The sequence below is a fragment of the Anolis carolinensis genome, chromosome 1, assembly GCF_035594765.1.
Source record: "Anolis carolinensis isolate JA03-04 chromosome 1, rAnoCar3.1.pri, whole genome shotgun sequence".
Taxonomy (NCBI): Eukaryota; Metazoa; Chordata; class Lepidosauria; order Squamata; family Dactyloidae; genus Anolis; species Anolis carolinensis.
The window spans coordinates 310042469-310069993 of NC_085841.1; the positions used below are offsets into that span (position 1 = coordinate 310042469).

Here is a 27525-nt window from a genome sequence, read left to right on the forward strand (position 1 = left end):
TCCTACCAGTCTTTTTACTACTATCGCCAGCTTCTCACCAGGCCTGACAAAGGGGCACATTTCCCACCAGCTCTTTTGCATCTACCACCACCTAGCATAACATTTGACAGCTAATCCTTTTTTTTAATGCACACCTTCAAATTTAGTTGTGCATTACATTTGATGGCCCATTATACTTGAGTAAATGCAAGGTATAGTACTGTAGATCAGTAGTTCTCAACCTTTTTAATGCCGTGACCCCTTAATACAGTTCCTCATGTTGTGGTGACCCCCAACCATTAAATTATTTTTGTTGCTACAGTACTTCATAACTAATTTTGCTAGTGTTATGAATCATAATGTAAATATCTGATATGCAGGATGTATTTTCATTCACTGGAACAAATTTGGCACAAATACCCCATATGACCAAATTTGAATACTGGTGGGATTGGGAGGAGGATTGATTTTGGCATTTAGGAGTTGTAGTTGCTGGGATTTATAGTTCAACTACAAGAGAGCATTCTGAACTCCACCTACAGTGGAATTGAACCAACTTGGCACACAGAACTCCCATGACCAACAGAAAATACTGGTGGGCATTGATATTGAGTTTTGGAGTTGTAGTTCACCTACATCCAGCCTTCTCTGACAAAGGGGTTCCCAAGACCATCAGAAATATGTGTTTTCTGATACGTCTTTGGAGACCCCTCTGACACCCCCTTGTGACTCCCCTAGGGGTCCTGACCCCCAAGTTGAGAAACACTGCTGTAGATAGTCTATTTTTGCAAATATAGTTGACTTACATTATTTGCTGGAGTTTGGTTCCAGGACACTCGTAGATAGATACAAAACCCATGGATGTTAAAGTCCATTATATAGAATGGTATAGTAAAATGGTGCCTCTCGTATAAAACAGTCTGTGTTTTGGTTTTATTTTATTTTATTTTTTGGGCGGATGGGAATATTTTCAAGTTATGGATGGTTGAATCTGTGAATAAAGAATCTGAGGATATGGGGGGCCAACTGTACTGGGTGCTTGGATGACAACATTCGGGATATATATGCTGTTCTGGGAGGACTTCTCAATGAATTCACTTGATTTTCTGTATCAAACTACTTTTAACCAATTTGTTGAAAAATATGTAATAAAGATATATATCTTCAAATATTTGGGGTACAGCTATTTCATACTTTTAAAAGTATGCAAATACTGTTAAAAACTGCTGATAGGTTACCACCGTCTTAAGAGATATTCCCTCTTCCACACACATGCCTCTTTTAAGGAAATACACCACCTCATGTGCAGCTTGTTATAGATGGTTTCTACTGATACGCTGTTTAAAATGGTTCAATCACTTTTCATATAGTGAATAGATCAAAATTCCATTAATACATTTATAGCCCTGTTTCATTTGAGCAGGAACAATGTTTTCAATGTGTATAAAAATGGAGAAGCTCTATTATTATACAAAGTATAAAAGCTTTTTGAGCTGCTATTTGGCTGGTGATAGCACACAAATGAAAAAATTAACCCACTGGCATCTGAGTTAAATAGGGGCCTAAAAAGAGTGGAAACTATAGGTAAGCTGTCTCAATTACTATGAAATCAGCATAGTTGAGGGGGAAATTGTTGTAACATCAAAGATTATAGGGAAATGATAGATAAGTTAAAGTAATTTATAAGGAGAACTTTGGATTTGGAGAAGTATAAAACAAGTCCATAATATAAAACAGAATGCATATATTCTATCTGTTTTGGGTTTTTTAGAATAATAGATTCATAGAGTTGGAAGAGACTGCATGGACCATCTAGTCCAACCCCCTGCCATGCAGGAAAAGCACAATCAATCACCCCTGAAAGATGGCCATCCAGCCTGTTTAAAAGCCTCCAAAGAAGGAGCTTCCATCACACTCTGAGGCAGAGTTTTCCATTGCTGAACAGCTCTTACGGTCAGGAGGCCTTGCAGACAATTTTATGGTCCAGAAGGTAGAAGAGGCAACAAGGGGATCGGCAACTCTTGATCTAATCTTAACAAATGTGGAAGACCTGATCAATACAGTCGAAGTGGTCGGATCCTTAGGGGCAAGTGACCATGTGCTCCTGCAGTTTGTGATACAAAGAAAGGCTGAAACTAAGACAAGTCAAACCCGCATTCTGGACTTTAAGAGAGCTGACTTCCAAAAAATGAAGGAACTACTGAGCAGCATTCCATGGACGCCAGTATTAAAAGACAAGGGAGTTAAGGATGGATGGGAGTTTTTTAAAAATGAAATACTCAAGGCGCAAATGCAAACAGTGCCAACAAAGAAAAAAAATATGACAAGTGCGAAGAAGCCAGAATGGATGTCCAAAGAACTTCTAACCGGGCTAAGATTCAAAAGAGACATGCACAAGAAGTGGAAAAGGGGAGAAATCACCAAAGAAGAATTCAAACGTATAGCCAACTCCTGTAGGGAATAGGTTCGCAAGGCTAAAGCGCAAAATGAGCTCAGGCTTGCCAGGGACATTAAAAACAACAAAAAGGCTTCTTTGCTTACATTGGTAGAAAAAGGAAGAAAAAGGAGGCGATAGGGCCTCTGCGAGGAGAAGATGGGGTGATGGCGACAGGTGTGATGACTCATGGGCCATGTAGTCCCGTTCCTAGTACTGTTGTGAATGATGAAGAGGAAAACTTGGGTTTTCCACCATTTCAGCCAGAAAAGGAACTATCCCAGCCAGAAATTGAGCCTTTGCACCTGCAAGAGATTTGTCTTCCAGAAGTCTGTCAAACAAGCCCCGAGCCAAAATCTCCCCCGTTTTCTCGCCATGATTTTTGTAAACAACAGAGGGGAGTTCAACAGGCGTCTCGCAGGAGTGCTAGGATAGCTGCTAAGCATTCAGCTGATTAAGCCTGCTTTCCATGGGAAACTTTAAGGAGTCATGCATCTGGACTCAGAGAATAGCTTTCGTTTCTGGTTCTCCAGAGAACTGCTCTTTGGCGGGAAAACTAGACCCTATTTAGGTGTTTTGCCCACGAAGGGATCTTGCGGAGTCAATTCGTCAGCTACCGGAGCAGCGTGTGTGGACAGCTACTCCTGCTTTCAAGCCTTTGTTCCTGTTCCAAGCCTTCGTTCTCAGCCTTGTTTTCTCCCCGGATCTTGCCTTGTTTCCCGGACCTCGCCAAGTAATTACCACGGATCTTGTTCTTGCTCCTCGTTTCCTTGTTGCCTTGAATCAAGCTTTGTGTGCCAAGAATCAAGTTATTTCCTAGCCTTGCTCAAGTTCATGGACTAAAGGACCTTGTCATCTCCCCTCACTTGCTTGGCAAGTGAGTGTTTCGGTTATTGGATTACAACTTTGGACCTTAATATTTCATATTGGACATTGCTTTTTTGGACTAATTTTGACCTTTCCTGAAAGGTCTACTTCTGGACTATTTCCTATACTTGTTTTTATTAACTTTATATATTTCCTTAATAAAGATATTAGATAGAATCTGGCCTCTGTGTATGGTTATTGGTGCTCTGCAGCCTGGGTCGTGACAACAGGGGATAGGGAAAAGGCAGAACTGCTTAATGCCTTCTTTGCCTCGGTCTTCTCACAAAAAGAAAGCCATCTTCAACCTCAGCAACATGAAATGGACGAAGGATTTGGGGAAATCCAACCCCAAATAGGGAAACAAGTTGTCCAGGAACACCTGGCCACTCTAAACGAATTCAAGTCGCCAGGGCCAGATCAACTACATCCAAGAGTACTGAAGGAACTAGCTGAAGTTATTTCAGAACCTCTGGCAATCATATTTGAGAGTTCTTGGAGAACGGGAGAAGTCCCAGAAGATTGGAGGAGGGCGAATGTGGTCCCTATCTTCAAGAAGGGAAAAAAGAACGACCCAAACAATTACCGTCCGGTCAGCCTCATAGCGATACCAGGCAAAATTCTGGAAAAGATCATTAAGGAAGTGGTCTGCAAACACTTAGAAACAAATGCAATCATTGCTAATAGTGAACACGGATTTACTAAAAACACGATCATCAAGTTTGCAGATGACACCAAACTGGGAGGGATAGCCAACACTCCAGAAGAAAGGAGCAGAATTCAAAACAATCTTAACAGACTAGATAGATGGTCCGAAACTAACAAAATGAAGTTCAACAGGGATAAATGCAAGATCCTTCACTTCGGCAGAAAAAATGGAATGCAAAGATATAGAATGGGGGACCCCTGGCTATAGACAGCAGTACATGTGAAAAAGATCTTGGAGTCCTTGTGGACAACAAGTTAAACATGAGCCAACAATGTGATGCGGCTGCTAAGAAAGCCAATGGGATTTTGGCCTGTATCAATAGGGGAATAGCGTCTAGATCCAGGGAAGTCATGCTCCCCCTCTATTCTGCCTTGGTCAGACCACACCTGGAATACTGTGTCCAATTCTGGGCACCACAGTTGAAGGGAGATGTTGACAAGCTGCAATGTGTCCAGAGGAGGGCAACTAAAATGATCAAAGGTCTGGAGAACAAGCCCTATGAGGAGAGGCTTAAAGAACTGGGCATGTTTAGCCTGCAGAAGAGAAGGCTGAGAGGAGACATGATAGCCATGTACAAATATGTGAGGGGAAGTCATAGGGAGGAGGGGGCAAGCTTGTTTTCTGCTGCCCTGCAGACTAGGACGTGGAACAATGGCTTCAAACTACAGGAAAGGAGATTCCACCTGAACATCAAGAAGAACTTCCTCACAGTGAGGGCTGTTTGGCAGTGGAACTCTCTGCCCCGGGGCCGTGGTGGAGGCTCCTTCTTTGGAGGCTTTTAAACAGAGGATGGATGGCCATCTGTCGGGGGTGCTTTGAATGTGATATTCCTGCTTCTTGGCAGGGGGTTGGACTGGATGGCCCATGAGGTCTCTTTCAACTCTACTATTCTATGATTCTAGGTTCCTCCTAATGTTAATGTGGAATCTCTTTTCCTGTAATTTGAACCCATTGCTCCAAGTCCTAGTTTCCAAGGCAGCAGAAAACAAGCCCTCTCCTTCCTCTTTATGATATCATTTCTCATATTTATACATGGCCGTTGTGTCTCCTCTTAACCTTCTCTTCTGCAGGTTAAACATATCCAGTTTTTTTAGCTGCTCCTCATAGGGCATGTTCTCCAGACCTTTAATCATTTTAGTTGCCCTCCTCTGGACACTTTCCAGCTTGTCAATATTTCTTCTAAATTGTGGTGCCCAGAATGAGCAGGAAAGTTTAAAAAATCCCTAATGTTGGAAGAGTTAAAGCAGTGACTTCGATTGTTTCACTGTATTTTTTCTTCTACATATGGCAACTTTTTGGAAACAACATGTAAGTATATTTTTCAGCTTGCCAGCTGAAACATTAGAAACAAAGGATAACCGTGTCTCTGAATAGCTGAATTTTCAAAGTTTACTTATCTACTTTTCTTATGTTCTGCTGTAATTGTTACTTCATCCAAAGCACTAACTCAAAAATATTTTAGTATGTTATACAAAGCATGTATCAGGAGTTGTATAATAGGTACAGTAGGGGAATGCAGAAGGGTGGGGGAAGACCAACAGTTTTGGGGCTGTTAATGATTTAGTGTTGAGCATATTTATGTAATTTCCTGTAAACCAGAACATTTTGAAATGAAGCTTTATCCTTCATTTTTGGATGAACAACACTTTTTCCACATTTACTTTATAGTGAGTTATAACTGTGTCTGCAACCAGTGGTTTCTAGTCTTTGAGCAAGTGCTCCTTTATGTCTGTTCTTATTGGCTTAATTTTTCAGGCTTTGTTCTTTTGGTAGTTACAGTATTCTATATCCACTGGTAGTTCTCATCTGGCATCAAATATAGTTGTCCTGATTTTTGGAAAACAAATGATGAAAGGGTGCAACTAAGGTCATGGCAGATTGTATTGAAAGGTCAATCCAGGACAAAGATGCCTTTTCATATTCATGACATAGCAAAGCTGACATCATGTTCTGTTGGGAAATGAATGCTGTGTGTGCAACCCAGAGGCCCAATAAAAAAACACCTAGTACTTCCTTTTTGCCCTACAGAATGAGCGATCCTTGCACTTAGAAAATACAGCCGATAGACCCAGTGCTGTTAGGTTGTGTTACTACAAAATTTATCATCTAAAGTTGCCTAACCTTTATTTTCCAGGTACCTTGGGTTGTAGCCACATCTGAAAAATAATTCATCCTTAGCTCGATCCTGGTACTGTTGGAACCTACAACATGCTCCCGAGGTCCTCAGAGCGCATTTAGGAGTTAGAATTATGTGGCAATTAAAGCATTAGTCTAAGATTGAGTTTCAAATCCCTACTCAGCTGGGAGTCACCTTGGGCTAGTCACCATCTCAGAATGAATTACCTCACAACACTGTGAGGATCAAAATGGGGACAATAACCACCTAGGCCACATTAAGCTGTGTCCAGAGGAGGATGACTAAAATGATCACGGGTCTGCAGAACAAGCCCTATGAGGAACAGCTTAAAGAGCTGGGTATGTTTAGCCCGGAGTAGAGAAGGCTGAGAGGAGACATAATAGTCATGTATAAATATGTGGGGGGAAGTCATAGGGAGAAGGGAGCAAGCTTTTTTCCTGCTGCCCTGGAGACTAGGACGTGGAACAATGGCTTCAAACTACAGGAAAGGAGATTCCACCTGAACATCAGGAAGAACGTCCTCACTGTGAGAGCTGTTCAGCAGTGGAACTCTCTGCCCCAGAGTGTGATGGAGGCTCCTTTGGAGGCTTTTAAACAGAGGCTGGATAGCCATCTGTCGGGGATGCTTTGAGTGCGATTTCCCTGCTTCTTGGCAGGGGGTTGGACTGGATGGCCCATGAGGCCTCTTCCAACTCTGTGATTCTATGATTCTATAAGTTCTTGTGACAAAAATAGGAAAGTACAAGAGGGACTGACACAGCTCACTTCCATTTCCTTTAGTGATATGCCTTTGCTGGTTAGTAAGCTCATTGGATGATAAGAGCCTTTCTGTTAATGAGAAACTTCAGATGGATCAGACCCTTTGTATAACAGTTGAGGTATGCTTTGTTGCATGAATACTTAATCCTTTTTCCCCACACTTTAACCGACAGTGGCTTCTTGAGGATCCACAGAATGAAGTCATATTTCTAAAAATAAGAGTGACCAGCTCCTCCCAAGAAATTAAAGTGACCCTTCTGTTCACCTTTCTGCATTAAAAGCAAAAGGAGGCACTCTTCTTCCCAGACAACCAATTGCATCACTTGAAAACAATCTGTATTGCAACCCACAGCCCAAGGCTCGAATGGTACCTTGCTGAAAGTGTGCTAAACCTTTTATAAAAAATTTAAAACACACATACAAACATTTTCCAGCAAGGAGTGATCTTGTATGCAGACTACAGATACACTGGGAACCTCAAAATGTAATTGTAAAAAAGCCAAGAATATTGAAAGGTCCCTCTAGTAGGCTATAAACCAGTATGACTAACAAACCTGACAGAGACATGATAGAATTAAAATTTATTTGCCAGGGTTGCTAGGCTCTTTCTAAGGAGAAAGAACATTAAACTAACTGCTTTGTGCACTAGACAAATCTCCTAGGTCACAACCTTTTTCCATGCTGGACTCAGAACTCATGAGTCAAAACCAATGTGAAGCAGTAGCAATAATAAAATGCCACTCCCAAATCAAAAATAAATAGATTAAGACTCCAACAATTAAACACTTCAAATTTAGTGGGGAAAGCAAAGATATATACTCTCAAATTTATTAAATTGCTAAAAATATGAAGGAAGCTGGAAATGCAGGAAAATCCCTCCAGCTGCGGAAATTAATTTTATAGCTAGTATCTTTTGCCCTCTGAAAATGTAAACTTTTCACATTTGTATGCTATGATGCAGAATTCAAGTAGTAGTTACCCATTTATTTTGGAAAACAAGGAAGGGTCAGTACTGCTATACCTTAGAAAGCCAAGGGGTTGAGATTCTGTCTATCTGTGTTCTTCCCCTTTTGACACTCTGCACAACTCCAGCTGATGGAGAAGGGAGATCCAGAACACATTTCCTTCCTTGGCTACAAAGCTAGCCAAAGTGTGCATGGGATTGCCTCTTGACACGCATTGAGCCACTGAACTCTGCTCAGTACCAACTCTGGGGATCACTCCTAAAGCTGGCCCTGAGCATTATGGTCTTCTAGTGTTTCCATTGTGATATTCAGTATTATAAAGTTGCAGAAACTATAAGTTTAACTCCCTGCTTGTTATAATGATGCATTGCCAAAATTAATTGGTTTTCAATTACAGCACTACTGCTATTTTTCTCCTTTCCGAGGAAACACATGATTTTAGACAAGAGACTGGCAAGTGTTCATGCTTTTAAAGATGTCAAGCTTTATATTACACCTAGCTATCATAACTTATTATTGCAAAAAAACTGTATCAGGCATTAGGGACATGTATTATATAAAATGTGTTTCTGGTGTTCAGAGAATGAGGTAGTCCCATGGTTGTTTTAGAAAAATACACAGAGAGACAGACCACTCAGTGAAACAAAGCTTACACATGAAGATTTTATACAAGGAATGTCAGGGAACGTTTCTGTATGTGCAGTAACATGACAAGAGTAGCTACATGCATGGGAGAACACACAGGGCATGGACTACAAACAATTCCATTTGTATTTTCCACCACAGAGTCAGAAATAAAAACACTTCAAAGTGCAGTACCTAGGCTGAAAAATCTCTACAAGAGGACTTTTATCCCACCTCTATCCCATGAAAAAATTGTCAGCTTCTAATTACAAAATATATCTTAATTCACATGGAATTCAGATAGCAGGAATTTAGTATTACATAATCCAGTTCATCTTTTGGCATGCAAGCCAGAACTTGTCTCTTCCTTCCAGTGGCAGGGCATGATCAGGAAGGTACACAGAAGAAATCAGCACTCTTGTTCAGGAGCAATAGTCCTTTATAGCACTTAATAATACAGTCCAAAAAGGGTTTCAATCATCAAGGTATACAAGGATATATAGTTCATAGTTGGAAGAAACAACAGCGCCCAGATAACATGCCATACTTGTAAGACCTGAAAGGAGGAAGGGATTTGTTCTCCAATCCACTTCAGCTTGTGACAGCTTCTCGTTTGTTATCATAGAAGCCAAGAGCTACAGAAAAGCCTAATGCTACAATTTCTTTTAGTAGTTTGATCTATGCTTCAAAGTGGTTCAGTGCAGGGCTTTTTGAAAAGAATAATGCCTCAGTGTAATATGTTTTCCAGTTTCGTTTATTTGAGTGCTTGAAGGGTGGTTCACACAGACACCTCTAAGAATTACTTAACTAAGTCAATTTACAATGACTAAGATGCTAAGCAAAGACTACACTACATAGTGTGGGAGCTTGCCTGATCCCTTCTGCTGCTCTTTGACTGAAGGTTTCCAGTGGAGAAATGTAAGTCTACCACGAGAAAATCAAGCAAGGGAATATGGACATGTAGAATAAGGCCTCATAAGACCAAAATGAAGCTTCAATTGTTGTTAGCAGACCAGCGTTGGGTATTTTCCCTTGATTTTCACTAAACGTCCTGGGTGGTTAGGTCAGCATCATTTTAAGATCTCAAAACTAGCACCTTTTCCCACAGTGGTACTAGCTGTATCAGGACCTATACAGAGCAACTGTGAGTAAAGACAAGACATTCTTACTAACTTTCCTGGCTGGTTTTAGCCCTGTGAAAGCTCATTCACTCTGCATTAAGTCATGCAAATCAAACAAAACAAATTGGGAAAAATAAATATTGTTATTGGTGTCTCAAAGGGCCAGACGAAGAGACCCGGGATTCCCCATCCAAACTAGAGACCACAAACAATGGTTATTTCAAACCGTAGACTCCGGGATCGAAACCTTTCCAAACCTATGATGCTGCAAGCTGTCAAATGCTCCACACTAAGGAATTCCAAGGCACTCAGGAGGTGGTGTGATTGACCCATTTCCCTTCAAAAACAGTTCCACTCACCTTTGCTTTGCTTTAATGTTAAACTGTAAATCATCAAATTATAGAGATATAGAGATAACATACTTTTAACTGGTATATAATACACTGTATTTTGGATTCCTCATCTTTCTCAAGCTTCTCTATGCATGTCAACTGTTAGGATCTGTTTGAAATTAGGCCTTGCCTTGGCCCTTTGCCATTCAGCAATCTTACTGAAATCCACACTTGGAAAAAGAGGCCAGAGATCAAGAGCATGCATTCTGACTAGGAAAGGTTAAAAGCAGTGAAGTTTTGTTTTGTTTTGTTGTCTAACCCTGAGAAGCTAAGCTGTTATGGAGGATCCAGAAAAAGTCCATGGGGTTAAAGATCACCAGGCTTTTTATTGCAATTAAAGCAGACTCTGACAGGATGATCCCAGCCACGAGAAGGGACTGTTCTGCGCTCATGGGAACACTCATCACAGAAACCCTGGCCACAGGCACGACAGTGGTGCTTTGATAGCTTGATGTTGAATTCCTTCCGGCAGTTGTGGCAGTTTAGGATTTCATGGTCAGGAACCCAGTAGGCAGGTCTAGCAGCATCCTTCACAAGACCTGGAAAGTATCAGAAACACCTGCAATGCACTCTCGGTTTGATATCACAGTCTCTTCAAAAACCTCTCTATTTTTTCCTCAAGGACTGTAACCGATCTACAGAATAGTGCTAGAAATATGGAGGCTGTGGGCAAGGTGGTCTTCCCATTTCCAATTGCACTGTCCCCTGGAACATCACTGAATTTGCAGGGGGTGACTGCAACAAAATACTCATTTCCCTTTAAAACAAGGTGTGCTCTGCTTGTGTACTTTGGGTCCACTTGTAACAGACGTTCCTCATAGCATATGCACTGATTTTAGACTTTTTCAATGCTTTGGCAGCAGTGGGGTGTGTCTTTGAGGCCTCCCGATTCCTGGTAGTTGCCCTCTTGTAGTAAGGTTAATCAAGGATGCCTTATAAATGATTAATTAAAAGATAATAATTTATAAGGCATCGTTTATTAACCTTTCTCTTTTCACTGTTTGTGCTTTAAAACAAGGATTATTAAACAATGGGTCAGGACCCCAAATGGGGTTGCTGTAACTGAATATTAGGGTTGCTTTTCCTTCTCTCCCCCGTGTGCATGCGCCTCTCTGCCTTTCCTTCTCTCTCCTTCCTCTATACTTGATATACTGGAGTCATGTAAAAATGTCTAGGATGAAAACAGGTCGCAAGTCAAAAGAGTTAAGAAGCTCTGCTTTAGAAAATAATGGTGAAACCAGTCCCAGGGATAAGAGGTATTGCAAGTGATTTTATGCTAGTGCTGTACCTGTGGGAATTTTTCATATCTACCATCTCAAAAGCCAGGATCTTCAACTTCCACCCCACTAGTGACCCCATGAAATCTCCATACAGAAGCTCAAAAGAGATCTACATCCTCTGTCCTCTCCCACCAAAAGTAGTGAATATGGGAGTTGTACATCCCAGTCTTTGAGCTAGAGATCAACTAGAGTCCCCACGGGTGATAGGGCGGGTTACAAATAAAGTTATTATTATTATTAGAATACCTTCAGGTTTTCTTTTTCAAAAATCATAAAGCATGCAGTGTGGGTGGGATGACCTATTACCTCTCTGTTTCTCTGATCTGCTTCATAATGGAGTAAGGACAAGAGTGAGTATTGACAGGAAAACTGTAAAATTCCTTTGGGAAGGACCAAATATTAGGAAAGCCGTTGTCTTATCTTGAGGTTTTGAACAATTTTTTCCTTCACACAGAACTGCAGGTTCACAAAAGAAAGCTGCATGCCCATGATGCTTTCTAGGTTCCCAGGTTTCTCAGGCTTTTTGTTGTGGTAAAAATACTATTTTGAGGATTTGATGCTGTACAACAGTGGTTCTCAACCTGTGGGTCCCCAGATGTTTAGCCTTCAACTCCCAGAAATCCTAACAGCTGGTAAACTGACTGGGATTTCTGGGAGTTGTAGGCCAAAACACCTGGGGATCCACAGGTTGAGAACTACTGCTGTACAATCTCATAGGTCTACAATAGTTGTGTAGATCACAAGCCTGGTCACAAACAGGCTTGACAATAAGGGGTTCTAGGGTAAAAAGGGGTTGATCCAGCTGGCATCATTTCAGGGTGATTTGGTGGGAAAGATTCCTACAATCGTTCTTGCCTGCATGGCTGCTGTATTCACATTCAACAACACCCCCCATAACTGCAAACCCACACCTATGATTTCATTTACCCAGAGAGAAAAGGTCGCTCTATGAATTTGCTAGGTAGTTACCACAGAGTTATCTTGGAGGAACTAGCAAAATCCAAGATATTAATATCTAGGTCCTCCAGGGCCACTCTATGGTTTGCTGGGACCAAATACCAGGTAATTTAATGTGTTTTGATCATATCTGCGGTTTCAGGTAACCACAGTCCAGCCAGGAATGTATTCCCTGTGGGTATGGGGAGGTCTTACTGTACATATTACCGTCGCATAGAACATAAACAGGGGGAAATGGTTCCTATAAACCCACAGCTGTGTGCAAAGCAGAATCAAAATCTCAGTGTTTTGTTCAGTTGATTCATCAGTCGCAACTAGCAAGAAATACCAAATGTTCTCCAAAATACCAGGATCCTTTTATTTTCTCATTATGCTACTTCCTAAAAACCCACCTCTATAGCCTTTTAGCTAAAAAAACCAAAATATTTTCTAAATCAACTCAACAACACTTACCCAGTGGGATGTCAATGGCAGTTACAACAGCCCCCAGGGTGTTCTGTACAGCTTCACCAACCTTCCTGGCTATCACTGTTCCCCCTTCTTCGTCTGTTGGAGCCTCAGGCACATCTGCAAGACAGGCATTGGAGCTCAGGATCAAAGGCAAAATTTCATCCTAGTTCATAGTTATGCCCCACAGTAAAATCTTCACTAAACCCTGAGAGATTTTTACCTTTCCAACACAACTTACTGGCTGCCTTTGTAAACAAAATCCTTTAATCAGTAGTCAAATAACTGACTGCCCATCTTTCTTGTTTGTCTTTAGGAAATGTCCATGACTTTCAAATGACACCAAGTAGGGATGATATAATCTAAGAGGACTGCTAGTAAGAGAAACTTGTGGGGCTTTTCATCCTATGAGTGACATCTGTAATGTGACTATGCAAGTTTTTCAAGCCAGGAATAGACAAAGAGAGATTAACTGAGAGACAAGAAAGAGCCAAAATTCTCACTTTTGGGCAATTTGTAACAAAAATTGGATGTTTTCATATATGACAGATTATTCACTCTGCAGTGTAGTCATATGATCCATCTTCTAAAGTTACATTAGAGGCTTACTCATCCCAAGCTAAGGTACTATAAGTTGCATTCAGGTTTTTTTCTTAATTCATTGAAGTATTTATTTATTGTTTTTCTGTCTGTTTGAGCTTCCAAAGAGTGTACAATGAAATAAAATCATTCTTGTTAAAAACAACCCTGTATGCTTAGGGAAGATTGGTTAAAAATCAATTCTACATAAATAGTATATAATAATAACTAAACTGAATATTTAGATCCAGATCTTTTTATAATAGTAGGCTCACCATGCTAAGAATAAAGGGATGATTGGAGTTCTAGAATCACTTTAAGGTCACAGCAACTTTTAAGCAGGGGCAAGAACCTTTGGTTCCTATATTGGGAATATGTGGGGATCTTGGCTGTTCAAGCGCGTCTAGTCCATGTGATTGTTTTGTAAGGCTTTTTTCATGCATTACATGCAATTTTGAGAACAGATGCTTTCTCCTTTGAGACAAAGGCTAGCCATGATGTTCATGAAGAGCACACATTGAACACAAGGTGTGTGTGTGATTTTATGAGTCAAACAGAAGAAAGCCAATCAGCTCTGTGCAAACTAATCACATGCGGGGACCCCCCCCCAAAAAAAAAAAAAAAACAAACACCAAACACTTCTCTCAAATGAAGCCTGGCAGAGAAAAGGTTTATGCTCTCAACATGCAATAAGTACAGTTTCACATTTCTATACTAAAGTTTTAGTTAAATGCAACCTGATATTTGCTGCAGACCATAGAAGTTGATTCGACACTCAATTACTCCCAGATGAATAAACAATTTCTATTATCCCTTCTGTGATCTTGAATTATATACAAGGTTAGCTACAACATTGCATTCACCCCACCACCACATCCACATAGGAGCAGCAGCTGAATTAGGTCTGCTCAACATTTCTGTTGTGGGTGACCGGCTGTGTCCCACCCAGTTCTCCCCATGCCTGGCCATGGCCTCTTCCTCATCTCACAAACATATCAGGGAGGCAACAGCATTTAATGGAAAAGCACCAAGTGAACACTGGGATAGAAGCATTTATGGTCAGTAAGGGTAGAGGCTGCTTCAATTCTCTCAGCACTTAACAGAAAAGAATCACGATTCAAAAGTTTGAATATGGGGTCAAGGGAGGAAGAAAACTGACTCCTTAATTCCTGATGGGCCTTGGCATTTGTTTTGCTCACACTAGGCCTACATGTTATGTAACTATAACAGCCATGGTAAGGGTATCTTCTATCAACTGAGATATAGTAGACTTCCTCTTCTGTGGCTGGCGTTCTATTCATGACATATACAGCTGCCTTTCATGGTCTTGGTGAAGGAAGGAATACCATCCTTCAAGACTTTGAGGACCTTTGTCCTCTGGGATTTCATTAACTTCCTCATGCATTGACCAAAAATGTGCTCAGGATTCCCCTTCCTCTTGTGGCACCTCCATGGCTATTTAGTGGCCCATAAAGAGTTGAAGGGGCACTTGAGAAGAATCTGGATATGCCCTGATAGTCAGATGCAGAACAACCAAGGCACACTTCAAGGTCTCCTGTGTCCTTCAGAGGTCCTGAAGGATGACATCACTTTTATGTATCTGGTTGTAAGCACACAGCCAGATGCTCTCTGATGTTGTCTGCTCTTAATCAGCCACTAAATAGCCATGGAGTGGGTGGGGGGAGTCGCTATAGGAGTCAACAGAATTCTTCCAGAAGGGAAAGTGGAAAACATATAGTACATCTCCCCTGCACATGTACCCTCCAAATGCTACTGTTCTTAAAGCCCTTGAGCACTGACAGTGTTGGTTGTGGGACTATTGGGCCTGTAGCCCAAAACCTCTGGGGGGCATCAGAATAGGGAAGGCTACACTAAAGTAGAGACAAGGAATCTTCCAGGTGTGTTGGTCTATAATTCCCATTGGTTCTGCATAACATGGCCGATGGTAAAAGGCTGACCAGATGGTAACCAAAATATCTGAAATGTTCCCCATCCCCTAAATAAAACAAGATTACAAGACATTTACATAAGGCTGCTCTATTACCATGTTTGATTAAAACCTTTTCTTAGAGCTTTGAATGCATTCATTTATTTTACATTAAAATGGAGGAAGAATTCAATCTGAATATTTATTACTTAATTTATATGCCCAACTGTTCTTTTTTTCCTGGAAGATGTGTATTCTAAATGTGTGAAAAAGTCTAGAAACTAACTTAGTAATAAACTTTTCTTGAACTCCATGGTGTTGTAATTGTGTTATTTCACTGCATTGTATTTTCCCCCAACACCTGATTGTAGTTTGAGGACCACACCCAGAGGCGAAGGTGAATGTCTAGGCCAAACAAGATTAGATGTTGTCAGGTGGCCAAATCTTTCTTTTAAAAGTAGTCATGGGACCCCAAGTGGATCCTTTACCCTTGGGATAAACAATGTGAGAATCCATTTAGATGAAGTAAAAAACATGGATAGTGATGATTTTCAGTGAGGCACTCACATGGATGCTTTAAAAAACAAGGTGAGAGATCTGATCCAGAGCTTACCATGTGCTAGCTGGCGTTTTCCAGGGAGTTGTAGTTTAAAAAAAATATCCCCCTAAGCTCTGATGAACACAGGATTCAAACATTTCATTTAATATTACACATTTCTCAAACAGCACTGACCCAGATGTAAAACTACAACATCTTACTTTAAAAAAACGGATAAGTAAGTTTCCGCTCCTTGAATCACACACCTAGTACAGTCAGGTCAGGATTACCTAACTGAAAGCCCCTGCTGTCATAGCAGCTGTCGCACACTCGCACAGGTGTGGGCCCCCAGCCACGCTCCGGGACAGGACGGGTCTTGGACGAACAACCATCACAAAAACCTTCTCCACACGCCCGGCAATGGTGTTTGGTATCATTATCCTTAAAGGATATGCCACACTTCCTGCAATTCTGAACAAGAGAAGGGGGGGGGGGGAACAAAATCCCGAACTCACTTTCTGTTTAGTTTAGAGGGAAGAACAAAATAGAATGGAGAGCAATTTGAAGACAACAGCAGTATTCAATTCCCTAAACAAAAATTGTATACTTCCCATAATTCCAAAAACCTGCATCCCATTCATAGTACACAATCATATTGTTATATTTCACTTTAACTGCTGTGAGACAATCCTATGGAACCCTGAACCTTTCAGTTTTAGGTAGGAGTTCTCAGAAATCTCAAGTCAAAGTGCTTGAGGGCTCCACCGAACTAAAATCCCCATGACTCCATAGGATATAGCCATTGCAGTTAAAGTGAAGTCATAGTGGTATAATAGTGTAGTATGAAAGGGACCACAAACTCCTGGATCAGACCTATGATAGATATCTTTCTGTCAAACACAGAAAAGAAAATTCCATCTGGTGCCATAAAAGATCCGTCAGGTTATTCTGACATCTGCAGCTGGTAGGTAGTATATATCTACACAGGTTGATATCACAAACATTTTTACTCTAACATTAAAAATAACAATGATAACAAACTAACAATATAGTGCTCTTTCAGGAAATGCCAAATCATCTGCCTGAGGCAAATGCCTGACTCTCAGCCTACCAGTAAGGTTGGTCTTGCTACCTACCAGGAGCATCCAGGCAGTTGCCAAGGGGTGATTAGCATTTGCAACAACTCTAGAGCTGAACATTATGGATGCCTGAGTTGTCCTTGCTACACTTAATCACATCAGCAGCAGTATCTGAGGCATCTGCAGTCCAGCTGTTGACTCTGAGAGGCAGCAAATACAGACAATCACCAATGCCTGCCAGAGAAAAGCAATAGCTGCCAGGAATCCTGTTCTTCTTGCACAGATTTCTTCAGAGGCTTGCCACAGCCTTCCTCTAAATCTCAGATAGTGTGATTTACCAAAGGTAACCAAGTGCAATGCCATGGCTGAGTGGGGGGGGGGGGGGTTCAAACTTTGATTTCCAAGAGTCCTAATTGAAACCACTACACCAAGCTGGCTTCTCACAGCTCTGTCATGGAGACTATATTCCCCCCAGTCCTTTCCAGAAAGGAGGTGAGAAACAATCCAGTATGTAGAAAAGTAGAGAATATGCCAAATAGCATAGCCTGTCATGAGCAGAAAGAGTGTGGACAAACTCTCATTTTTGAAGTAAAATGAAATAAGAGTTCATTTATGGAAGCTGCTCCCCCTGCCTGGTCTTTCTTTTTGTGTGCAATTAGGGAGAAAGGGAGTGAAAGCCTCCATGCAGAAGACAATATTCAGTCTCCCATCTGAGGTGTCTCCTGATTGTGCTACCTGGAAGTCACTCATTTGCAGAAGTGGTGTGCTTAAATGCACTAAAATGTGAAATTCTTTGTTTTATTCTAAAATAAAGAAGATTTACTTTGTCAAACAATGAATCACCACTACATCTCTTTGGAGAAGAAGAACAAGGGGAAGGAACAAGGATTTCCCATCACCATGCAAGTATGGTTCCCATTAGTTACCAGAATCATAGAGTTGGGTTTCCAGTAAGCTGGAGCGATCTGATCAGTCAGCCAAGAGGTCACAGCTTTTGTGGGTCCCAAACTCAATTCAGATACTGACTGTGCCATGAAATTCATTCCATCTATAAGGCGCTGAGCAGCATTGTTGTTGTCCTTCAGACTACAATCCGTCTGCAACAAAAGAAGAAAATGAAATGATGTTTCAAGTTTGCCTGGTTAATGACATGTTTAACTCAATCAAATATAACCATGGAATTAACCCTTTATTCAGATAGGAGAATTCACTAGTGCAACTGTAGTGGACTACCATTATTGATCACCATTCAAATTTTTCTTGCTACCTCCTGAGGAGCAGTTCTAACCAGAACTTAGAAAAGTTACTTTTTTAGATCACAGCCTCCAGAATCCATCAGCCCTTCTTGGATGGGGGAATTCCAGGAGTTGCAGCCCAAGCATGTAACTGTTCTAAGTTCTGTGTGAGTTCTTAGAAGAGATGTGGGAGAATCCTTTCTATCAATGTTTGCCCTGGTCTCACATACCTAAGCACAGGGACTGGCTCTCAAGATATACAGAGAACATTACAATAAATATCACAATGCAGCTTGGCAGAAAAGATTTGCTTCTCATTAAGAAAGAAAGTAGAGAAAGTGTGACCTGTGGCCTGCACAACACCCTTGGTGGCCCACTTTGCAGAATTCAAAGCTCCAGAGGACTTAATTTTTAAAATGTTAAAAAATAGCCCCAAAACATTATGACCAGTCAAACTGTCACAAAAACGTTCCAAAGCAAAAGAATTCCACAAACGTGTTATATCTGACATCAAGAAATGATGCTGCATTGTTTTCAGTCACCCCTAAAGAGGCTGGGAATAATAATAATAATAATAATCATCATCATCATCATCACCACCACCATCGTAGAGTCTCACTTATCCAACATAAGCGGGCCAGCAGAACATTGGATAAGCAAATATGTTGGATAATAAGGAAGGATTAAGGAAAAGCCTATTAAATGTCAAATTATGTTATGATTTTACAAATTAAGCACCAAAACATGTTTTACAACAAATGGACAGAAAAAGCAATTCAATACACTGTAACGTAATGTAGTAATTACTGTATTTACGAATTTAGCACCAAAACATCGCAATGTATTGAAAACATTGACTACAAAAACATTGGCTACTAACAAATTGACTACAAATAAAGATAGAAATGCATAAAAGAAACTTACAGTAACAACATTGTCGGAAATTAAATGCATAAAAAGTTCAGTCCTTGCTGCCTAGAGAAACAGTTGTGGATCTGGGCAGAAGGCAGACTGCATTGGATAATCCAGAACATTGGATAAGCAAATGTTGGATAAGCAAGACTCTATATTTATACTCCACTTTTTCTCTCCACAAGGAGACTCAAAGTGGCTCCTTAGGGAAGCTCCTGAGGAGGCACTGGAGAGGTAATGGCCTTTCTCTTATACAATTGTATACCCCTATCTTGAAGCACAACAGCAAATTTGGCACCATCCTTAGATAAATATCCAGACATGTATAAATGTCTCTCTTGCTGACTCTCTCTGGAAGATCCTGGGATGGGGTTATATGCCAGAAGACTAGTCTAATGATGTTCTTTTCTCTTTAAAAGATGAAGAGACAACTCCATGCAGTAAACTTACACCTGGCCAGACATGCACTATTTCCGTCCTCACAACCGTGTCCACAGGATCTTGATTCCCAAACCAGTACTGCCGGCTACGGTACACAACTCCACAGTTGGGGCATTCAATCACATACCTATAAATCAGAGACGGAAAAGAGCCAGTCACTCCAGAATGTGACAGGTGACAAGAACAGAAACCAGGGAAGGGAGAAAAGGCTTGTGTACATACCCTGACCAGGCATACTTGGCAAGCCCCATCCAAGGGGAATCAGTAGAAGCAGATGTTTTGGGCACCACCCTGACTTCATTCCCACGTTCATAACATGCCTGGAACACAAGAGTTCAATTTGAAATATACCTTCTCCATGCCTAAAGTGTTAGCTTCACATGTTTGTGAAAAGTTATGTGTGTGTTTTTTTCTCACAAATGTGACCCATGGTGCCAAAGGAGACATTAAAACTAAGGCCTAAATCCAACTGCTAATCCCAGCTATAGTAGACTCATCAAATCAAATGTTGAATTCTAAGTCAGCACCTATGTAAATTGCACTGGGACAAAAACAACTCTTGCTGAGGTTAGCAACTGATTTAGGTTTAAGAATTTACATGGGTGTTTTCTTGGTACATTACAGTGGTTTAAGTACATCAGCTTGGCAGCGTCATCAGGTAGCAAAAAGTAACGGGTGTAGTGAAAGAAGCAAAGCAGTGGAGAAATAAAATGCTCAGAGCTGCCAGATTAATGCAATTAATGTTTCATTTGTTCCATTCACCTTGCATGTAAATACTCGGTTATCGTACTGATGGGTATATCTACACCGATTTTTAGCTTCATGAGGCACCCCTTCTTTTGCATGGTTCATGCTGTTTTTACATCCACACCTGGTGTTTCAAAATAAAGCAGAGAAATGTTTAGAGGCAGACAGGCTTCCAGCAAGATAACTTTCAATTACTTTACACAGAGTGAGTTTCTACTAGGGTTGCACTAAAACTGGAAAGTACTTTTTACACAAGCTTTCATTACATGAAATGTGACAACAAAGAGGCAAAAATAAATTTCATTAAATTCATCATATGGACAAATACCCTCTTTAAAATGCTGTCAAAATAAATTACGCCTATATAATTATCCTGCCATAGCACCAGGGGCCACACTTATTTTAAAAAAAGAATAATTCAATGAAAATACATAAAATGAGCTACACATTTGTAAAATAAAGATTAGTTGAAAATCAAAACATTATTATTCATTAAATAATGTTATATTCATTAAAATTATGCCTCTACTTCTTAAAAAATTAAAAACCCCATTCACACTTAGTAAATTTTTATTCATAACCTTAAGGTTGTAATTATATAATCTTAAATGCCCTCTAATTTACTTTAATTAATATATTGACTATGATATTGCACTAAAAGGGACTAAAATGCCTATAGAGTTTTAATAGTGCTCTAAAGCTGAACTGGAAGCAACAATGACAATCTTTTTTTTTAAAAGGAATTCTGGGGTGCATTTCTAGACTACAAAGAAGAGCTTGGGACACTACCACAAAGATAGTGCTTTGCAATATGTATTCTTGCACCACAGAGCATATTTAAAGGGAGGTCTTCCCATTTACCTACCCACAGCTGAGACAAACAGAAGAACAGGTAAAATACTCGTCTGGAAAAAAGGAGCTGTGTGCCATCTGATCATCTGGAATCTCCCCACAGAATCGATCACTCAATGCCTGCAGAACGGTGAGAGAGAAACTACTAGTGAACACTGTCCTGGAAGGACACAAAACCAACAAAAGCTTCACAGAAAGGTATACAGTAGAGCTTTCCAAACATTGCATATTGCTGGTACACATTTTTGACATGGATCATTTTGAGACACAATAATTCAGTTTTAGTAGCCAACTGGAGTTTAAATAGACACACACACACACACACACTGTAATAAAAAATGTATGGGATCTCTCATGAAAACCTTTCATTTATATTTTTTAAAATAAAAATAAATCATTTATTGCTTATGTACATAAACTCAAGAGGTTTTTTTCGTTACATTCACATGACACACCTACACACTGCAGCTGACATGCTAACACGTTAGGAATGCTCTGGTATGCAAGTTGAGATCTTTTATCCAAAATGCTTGAGGTGAGAAATATTTAATATTTTGAATTTTTTCCAGATTTTGAAATACCTGTATTTGTATATACATTGTGAATGAGGGTTAGCAGAGAAAAGAGGCTAGTCATACAGCACACACTGAGCTTTTCCTCAAGGAGCCCTGATACAAAGTAAAGGGGAGAGGAAGAGATGACTCCATCTATACAAAGCCCCCATAAAAAGTAGACATCCCAGATACTTCCATAGCTGTCGGCACACTTTTTGCCCTTTTAGCCAGATAGCTAGGAAAGAAGAGGGAAATCCCTCCCCTCCTATGAGTCTTTTTCATTCTCTCTGGGCTGTAAACAAGCAACAGTGGTTACAGTTATTCTGTATGTACCATTGTGATCATTTCTCGGGTACCCATCCCACCTCACCATTATTGACTGGGCAGAAGGTGAGTGAAAAGGAATCTGAGACAACTTGTATTTATAAGGGTCTTGTGTAAGCGAAATCCACCCCTCTTTCCCCTTTTTTCTTTTCCTCATCAGGATTCTTTAGAGAAAAAATTCAGCAGACACTGGATGTGTGACTAGCCCCCTTTCCCCAAAGACAAATGCCACCACCAAAATATTAAACTTGTACATAAACTGAATTGCTCTTAGAGACCCATTAGTTTCTTCCTTAATACTTTGTTTGATACCTTGCTCAAGAACAGCAGACAGTAATTATTCAGGTTTCCCTTTTTGCCACCTCCAATTGCTATCTCTCAGCTCAGAGCTTTTCCTTGTTTCCATACAGGTAGTACCTATCATTTCTCTAGCATCTCTAACCTATATTTTTTTAAAAGATGATTGGGTGCATGGAGGTTGGGTAATGCTTCTCTACAAGCAGAAACAAATTCAAAATGACAATTGTACTCCTGAAACAAATTTCTGAGCACCAGAATTTTAAGAAGTCACTATCAGGTTTGTAAACCGGGAACCGGGACTCAAAAAGATCTTGTCGTGGGTGTCTACTACAGACCTCCGAGTCAGGATGAAGGACTTGATGAAGCCTTCTGTCAACAGCTGACCAAACAGGCACAAAGAAGAGATATAGTAGTCATGGGCGATTTCAATTATCCCGATATCTGCTGGAAAACAAACTCAGCCAAGAGTACAAAGTCCAACAAATTCCTCACTTGCCTTGCAGATAATTTTATGGTCCAGAAGGTAGAAGAGGCAACAAGGGGATCAGCAACTCTTGATCTAATCTTAACAAATGTGGAAGACCTGATCAATACAGTTGAAGTGGTTGGATCCTTAGGGGCAAGTGACCATGTGCTCCTGCAGTTTGCAATACAAAGGAATGCTGAAACTAAGACAAGTCAAACACGCATTCTGGACTTTAAGAGAGCTGACTTCCAAAAAATGAAGGAATTACTGAGCGGCATTCCATGGACGCCGATATTAAAAAACAAGGGAGTTAAGGATGGATGGGAGTTTTTCAAAAGTGAAATACTCAAGGCGCAAATGCAAACAGTGCCAACAAAGAAGAAAAATAAGACAAGTGCAAAGAAGCCAGAATGGATGTCCAAAGAACTTCTAACTGAGCTAAAGCTCAAAAGTGACATGCACAAGAAGTTTAAAAGGGGAGAAATCACCAAAGAAGAATTCAAACGTATAGCCAACTCCTGTAGGGAATAGGTTCGCAAGGCTAAAGCGCAAAATGAGCTCAGGCTTGCCAGGGACATAAAAAACAACAAAAAAGGTTTTTTTGCTTACGTTGGTAGAAAAAGGAAGAAAAAGGAGGCGATAGGGCCACTGCAAGGAGAAGATGGGGTGATGGTGACAGGGGATAGGGAAAAGGCAGAACTGCTTAATGCCTTCTTTGCCTCGGTCTTCTCACAAAAAGAAAGCCATCTTCAACCTCAGCAACATGGAATGGACGAAGGATTGGGGGAAATCCAACCCCAAATAGGGAAACAAGTTGTCCAGGAACACCTGGCCACTCTAAACGAATTCAAGTCGCCAGGGCCAGATCAGCTACATCCAAGAGTATTGAAGGAACTAGCGGAAGTTATTTCAGAACCACTGGCAATCATCTTCGAGAGTTCTTGGAGAACAGGAGAAGTCCCAGCAGATTGGAGGAGGGCGAATGTGGTCCCTATCTTCAAGAAGGGAAAAAAGAACGACCCAAACAATTACCGTCCGGTCAGCCTCACATCAATACCAGGCAAGATTCTGGAAAAGATCATTAAGGAAGTGGTCTGCAAACACTTAGAAACAAATGCGGTCATTGCTAATAGTCAACACGGATTTACCAAAAACAAGTCATGCCAGACTAATCTGATCTCTTTTTTCGATAGAGTTACGAGTTGGGTCGATACAGGGAATGCCGTGGATGTAGCATATCTAGATTTCAGTAAGGCCTTCGACAAAGTCCCCCACGACCTTCTGGCAAACAAACTAGTAAAATGTGGGCTAGACAAAACTACGGTTAGGTGGATCTGTAATTGGCTAAGCGAACGAACCCAAAGGGTGCTCACCAATGCGTCATCTTCATCATGGAAAGAAGTGACAAGTGGAGTGCCGCAGGGCTCCGTCCTGGGCCCGGTTCTGTTCAACATCTTTATTAACGACTTAGACGAAGGGTTAGAAGGCACGATCATCAAGTTTGCAGATGACACCAAACTCGGAGGGATAGCTAACACTCCAGAAGACAGGAGCAGAATTCAAAACGATCTTGACAGACTAGAGAGATGGGCCGAAACTAACAAAATGAAGTTCAACAGGGACAAATGCAAGATACTTCACTTCGGCAGAAAAAATGGAAATCAAAGATACAGAATGGGGGACGCCTGGCTTGACAGCAGTGTGTGCGAAAAAGATCTTGGAGTCCTCGTGGACAACAAGTTAAACATGAGCCTACAATGTGATGCGGCAGCTAAAAAAGCCAATGGGATTTTGGCCTGCATCAATAGGGGAATAACGTCTAGATCCAGGGAAGTCATGCTCCCCCTCTATTCTGCCTTGGTCAGACCACACCTGGAATACTGTGTCCAGTTTTGGGCACCGCAGATGAAGGGAGATGCTGACAAGCTGGAAAGCGTCCAGAGGAGGGCGACTAAAATGATTAAGGGTCTGGAGAACAAGCCCTATGAGGAGAGGCTTAAAGAGCTGGGCATGTTTAGCCTGCAGAAGAGAAGGCTGAGAGGAGACATGATAGCCATGTACAAATATGTGAGGGGAAGTCATAGGGAGGAGGGAGCAAGCTTATTTTCTGCTGCCCTGCAGACTAGGACACGGAACAATGGCTTCAAACTACAGGAAAGGAGATTCCACCTGAACATCAGGAAGAACTTCCTCACTGTGAGGGCTGTTCGGCAGTGGAACTCTCTCCCCCGGAATGTGGTGGAGGCTCCTTCTTTGGAAGCTTTTAAGCAGAGGCTGGATGGCCATCTGTCGGGGGTGCTTTGAATGCGATTTCCTGCTTCTTAGCGGGGGGTTGGACTAGATGGCCCTTGAGGTCTCTTCCAACTCTACTATTCTATGATTCTATGATTCTAAAACCTAGTCCTTGACAAGGACAGACTAAAATTAACTGACCCTACTTGCCTAGCAATTTTTAGTCAACTGTCATTGCAGCTGATTTATTAGCTACATTTCTCTCCCAGTGTTCTCCCTTATTTTGATTTTAAAATGTTAATGTGTTTAAAAGATCTGGGTGAATAAAACTAACAAAATTTCATGTAGGATGAACACAGAATGCACAGATGTAAGGATAGAATACAGAGCCACTATGATTGAGCACTGGGCTACATCTCTGGGAGAGCAAGGTTCAAATCAACTGGGTAACCTTGGATAAGTCACATTCTCCCTGCCTCAAAGGAATGCAATGTCAAATTCCCTCTGAACTAAACTTGCCAAGAAAATCCCATGATGGGGTCACCATAAGTCAGAAATGACACACTACAAGAGGATAGAAACAACTCTGGAAACTTTGAATGCGTCAATGCTTGGCCAATAAAAAACAGCACTTCACAGACTTCTCTCTGCTATGTTGTTACAAAACCACATAATCTTTACTAGCATCAGAAAACAAAAACCCTAGATAAAGAAAAAGGAAATGCTTATAGTTACAGCGGGGACCACCAGCCTATCCTTGAAAAGTATCACTTATTGTATGATTAAAATGTGCATATTTTGCACTCCATCATCCATACATAATTTCATGAATAGGAAATGAATATTAATAGAATGAGTTAATGTAACATTGATATATTAAACTGATTTTGTAAAAAAAACCTTATTAAATATTTGCTGGAGGGGATTACAGGAAAGAATTCAATTGCAATCCCATGCATATTTACCTACACATAAGCCCCACTGAAACCAGTAGGACTTATTTCTGAGTAAACCCATCTGGTATTGTATTGTCTTCTATGGTTAATGCCACTTGGATTAAATATGAAAACAAAAAACCAGGGAAGAAGTTAAAAAAAGCCAAGCAATTTCCTACAAAAAACTTACACTTATTGTAAAATGCACAGAACTTTGTTCATACATCTTCCCCAGGGGCTAGTCATACTCATAACACAGTCCCCTGAAGAGCTGTGCTCTTGACTTTTAGATGTCACATATTTGCTGTTTACAGACAAAAAACCATCTTCCTGTTTAAGGAAACTCAGGGAAATCAAGGCAAGTCAGAGAATGGGCTGTTGCCCAGAGACCGTGTCCTGACATTCAGTTACCCTGGCAACAACATGGACCTTGCCATTGTACCACAAGACCTCAGAGTCTTGCTTATGCATGTATAGAGCATGAATACTCAGTACTTGCTCCTAGCCTCAGGGGCCAAGTATTGCCTTGCAAAAGCTATAAAACCTGATTTCCTGAGGCAGAGAGCAAAGAAAATGGTACCTATTGATCTACTCATATTTGCATGTTTTCGAATTGCAAGGCTGACAGGAGCTAGGGCTAACAGTGGAAGCTCACCCCGACCCACGGTTTCGAACTGCCAACCTTTAGATCAACAGATTCAACAGTTCAACAGTTTAACACATTGCACCACTGTAACCCCACAAACAAATACAACAAATAAAGAAATTGCTTTTTTTTAAAGAAAGATGAAAGAACACCTCTGTAGGAATTTTTGAGTCTTCTAGCATGATCCTATGGTTGAATACAGCTGGAAGATGATCACAGAATTGCACTAGAGGCTCTAGAAATCTTTAAGTCTTCAGGCACAATAAAAGGAAACTGCAGCAGAGAACCTAGATATTCCTAGAAAATACATTTCAATAAAATCAGCTAATAATTACATCTACAAAGTCAAAACTGCAAATGTGGAGAGACTGTACTCTCACCTGATGGCATCTGATGAAGAATTAAGCCTGCAAAAGCTTATGCTGCCAACATCTTCCACTCAGTCTGAAAGGTTCCACAAGATCCCCTTGCATACCGATATTCCAGACTAACACAGTTATGGCTTTGGATTAAACAAAGTAGCCCAACTCAAGATAGTAGTCAGGAAACCATCAACTTCCAGTCAAGAGCAAGCAGACAACGGAAGGCAACTGTGCCTATTTTTTCTGCAAGATACTTCACTTTGGCATAAAAAATGGAATGCAAAGATACAGAATGGGGGATGCCTGGCTCGACAGCAGTACATGTGAAAAAGACCTTGGAGTCCTCGTGGACAACAAGTTAAACATGAGCCAACAATGTGATGCGGCAGCTAAAAAAGCCAACGGGATTTTGACCTGTATCAATAGGAGTATAGTGTCTAAATTCAGGGAAGTCATGCTACCCCTCTATTCCGCCTTGGTCAGACCACACTTGGAATACTGTGTCCAATTCTGGGCACCGCAGCTGAAGGGAGATGTTGACAAGCTGGAATGTGTCCAGAAGAGGGCAACTAAAATGATCAAAGGTCTGGAGAACAAGCCCTATGAGGAGCGGCTTAAAGAACTAGGCATGTTTAGCCTGCAGAAGAGAAGGCTGAGAGGAGACATGATAGCCACATATACATGTGTGAGGAGAAGTCATAGGGAGGAGGGAGCAAGCTTGTTTTCTC

At 40.9% G+C, this 27525-nt stretch overlaps 1 protein-coding gene across 3 annotated transcripts in view; it reads right to left on the reverse strand.

Moving 5' to 3' along the window:
• Positions 1-10285: 10285 nt before the first annotated feature.
• Positions 10286-27525, reverse strand: part of zfyve1 (zinc finger FYVE-type containing 1) — a 37682-nt gene continuing 20442 nt past the window's right edge. For 2 of the 3 annotated variants that reach the window (XM_008103895.3, XM_008103880.3), the window contains exons 5-12: positions 20992-21098; positions 20142-20250; positions 19602-19699; positions 19389-19506; positions 17718-17888; positions 15979-16183; positions 12675-12788; positions 10286-10523 (exon numbers count right to left, since the gene is read on the reverse strand). In XM_008103895.3, coding sequence (XP_008102102.1) covers positions 10291-10523; positions 12675-12788; positions 15979-16183; positions 17718-17888; positions 19389-19506; positions 19602-19699; positions 20142-20250; positions 20992-21098 — 1155 coding nt within the window. In that variant the 3' untranslated portion in view covers positions 10286-10290. The remainder of the gene's footprint in view (positions 10524-12674; positions 12789-15978; positions 16184-17717; positions 17889-19388; positions 19507-19601; positions 19700-20141; positions 20251-20991; positions 21099-27525) is intronic. The other variant, XM_003214522.4, reaches the window with a different exon arrangement.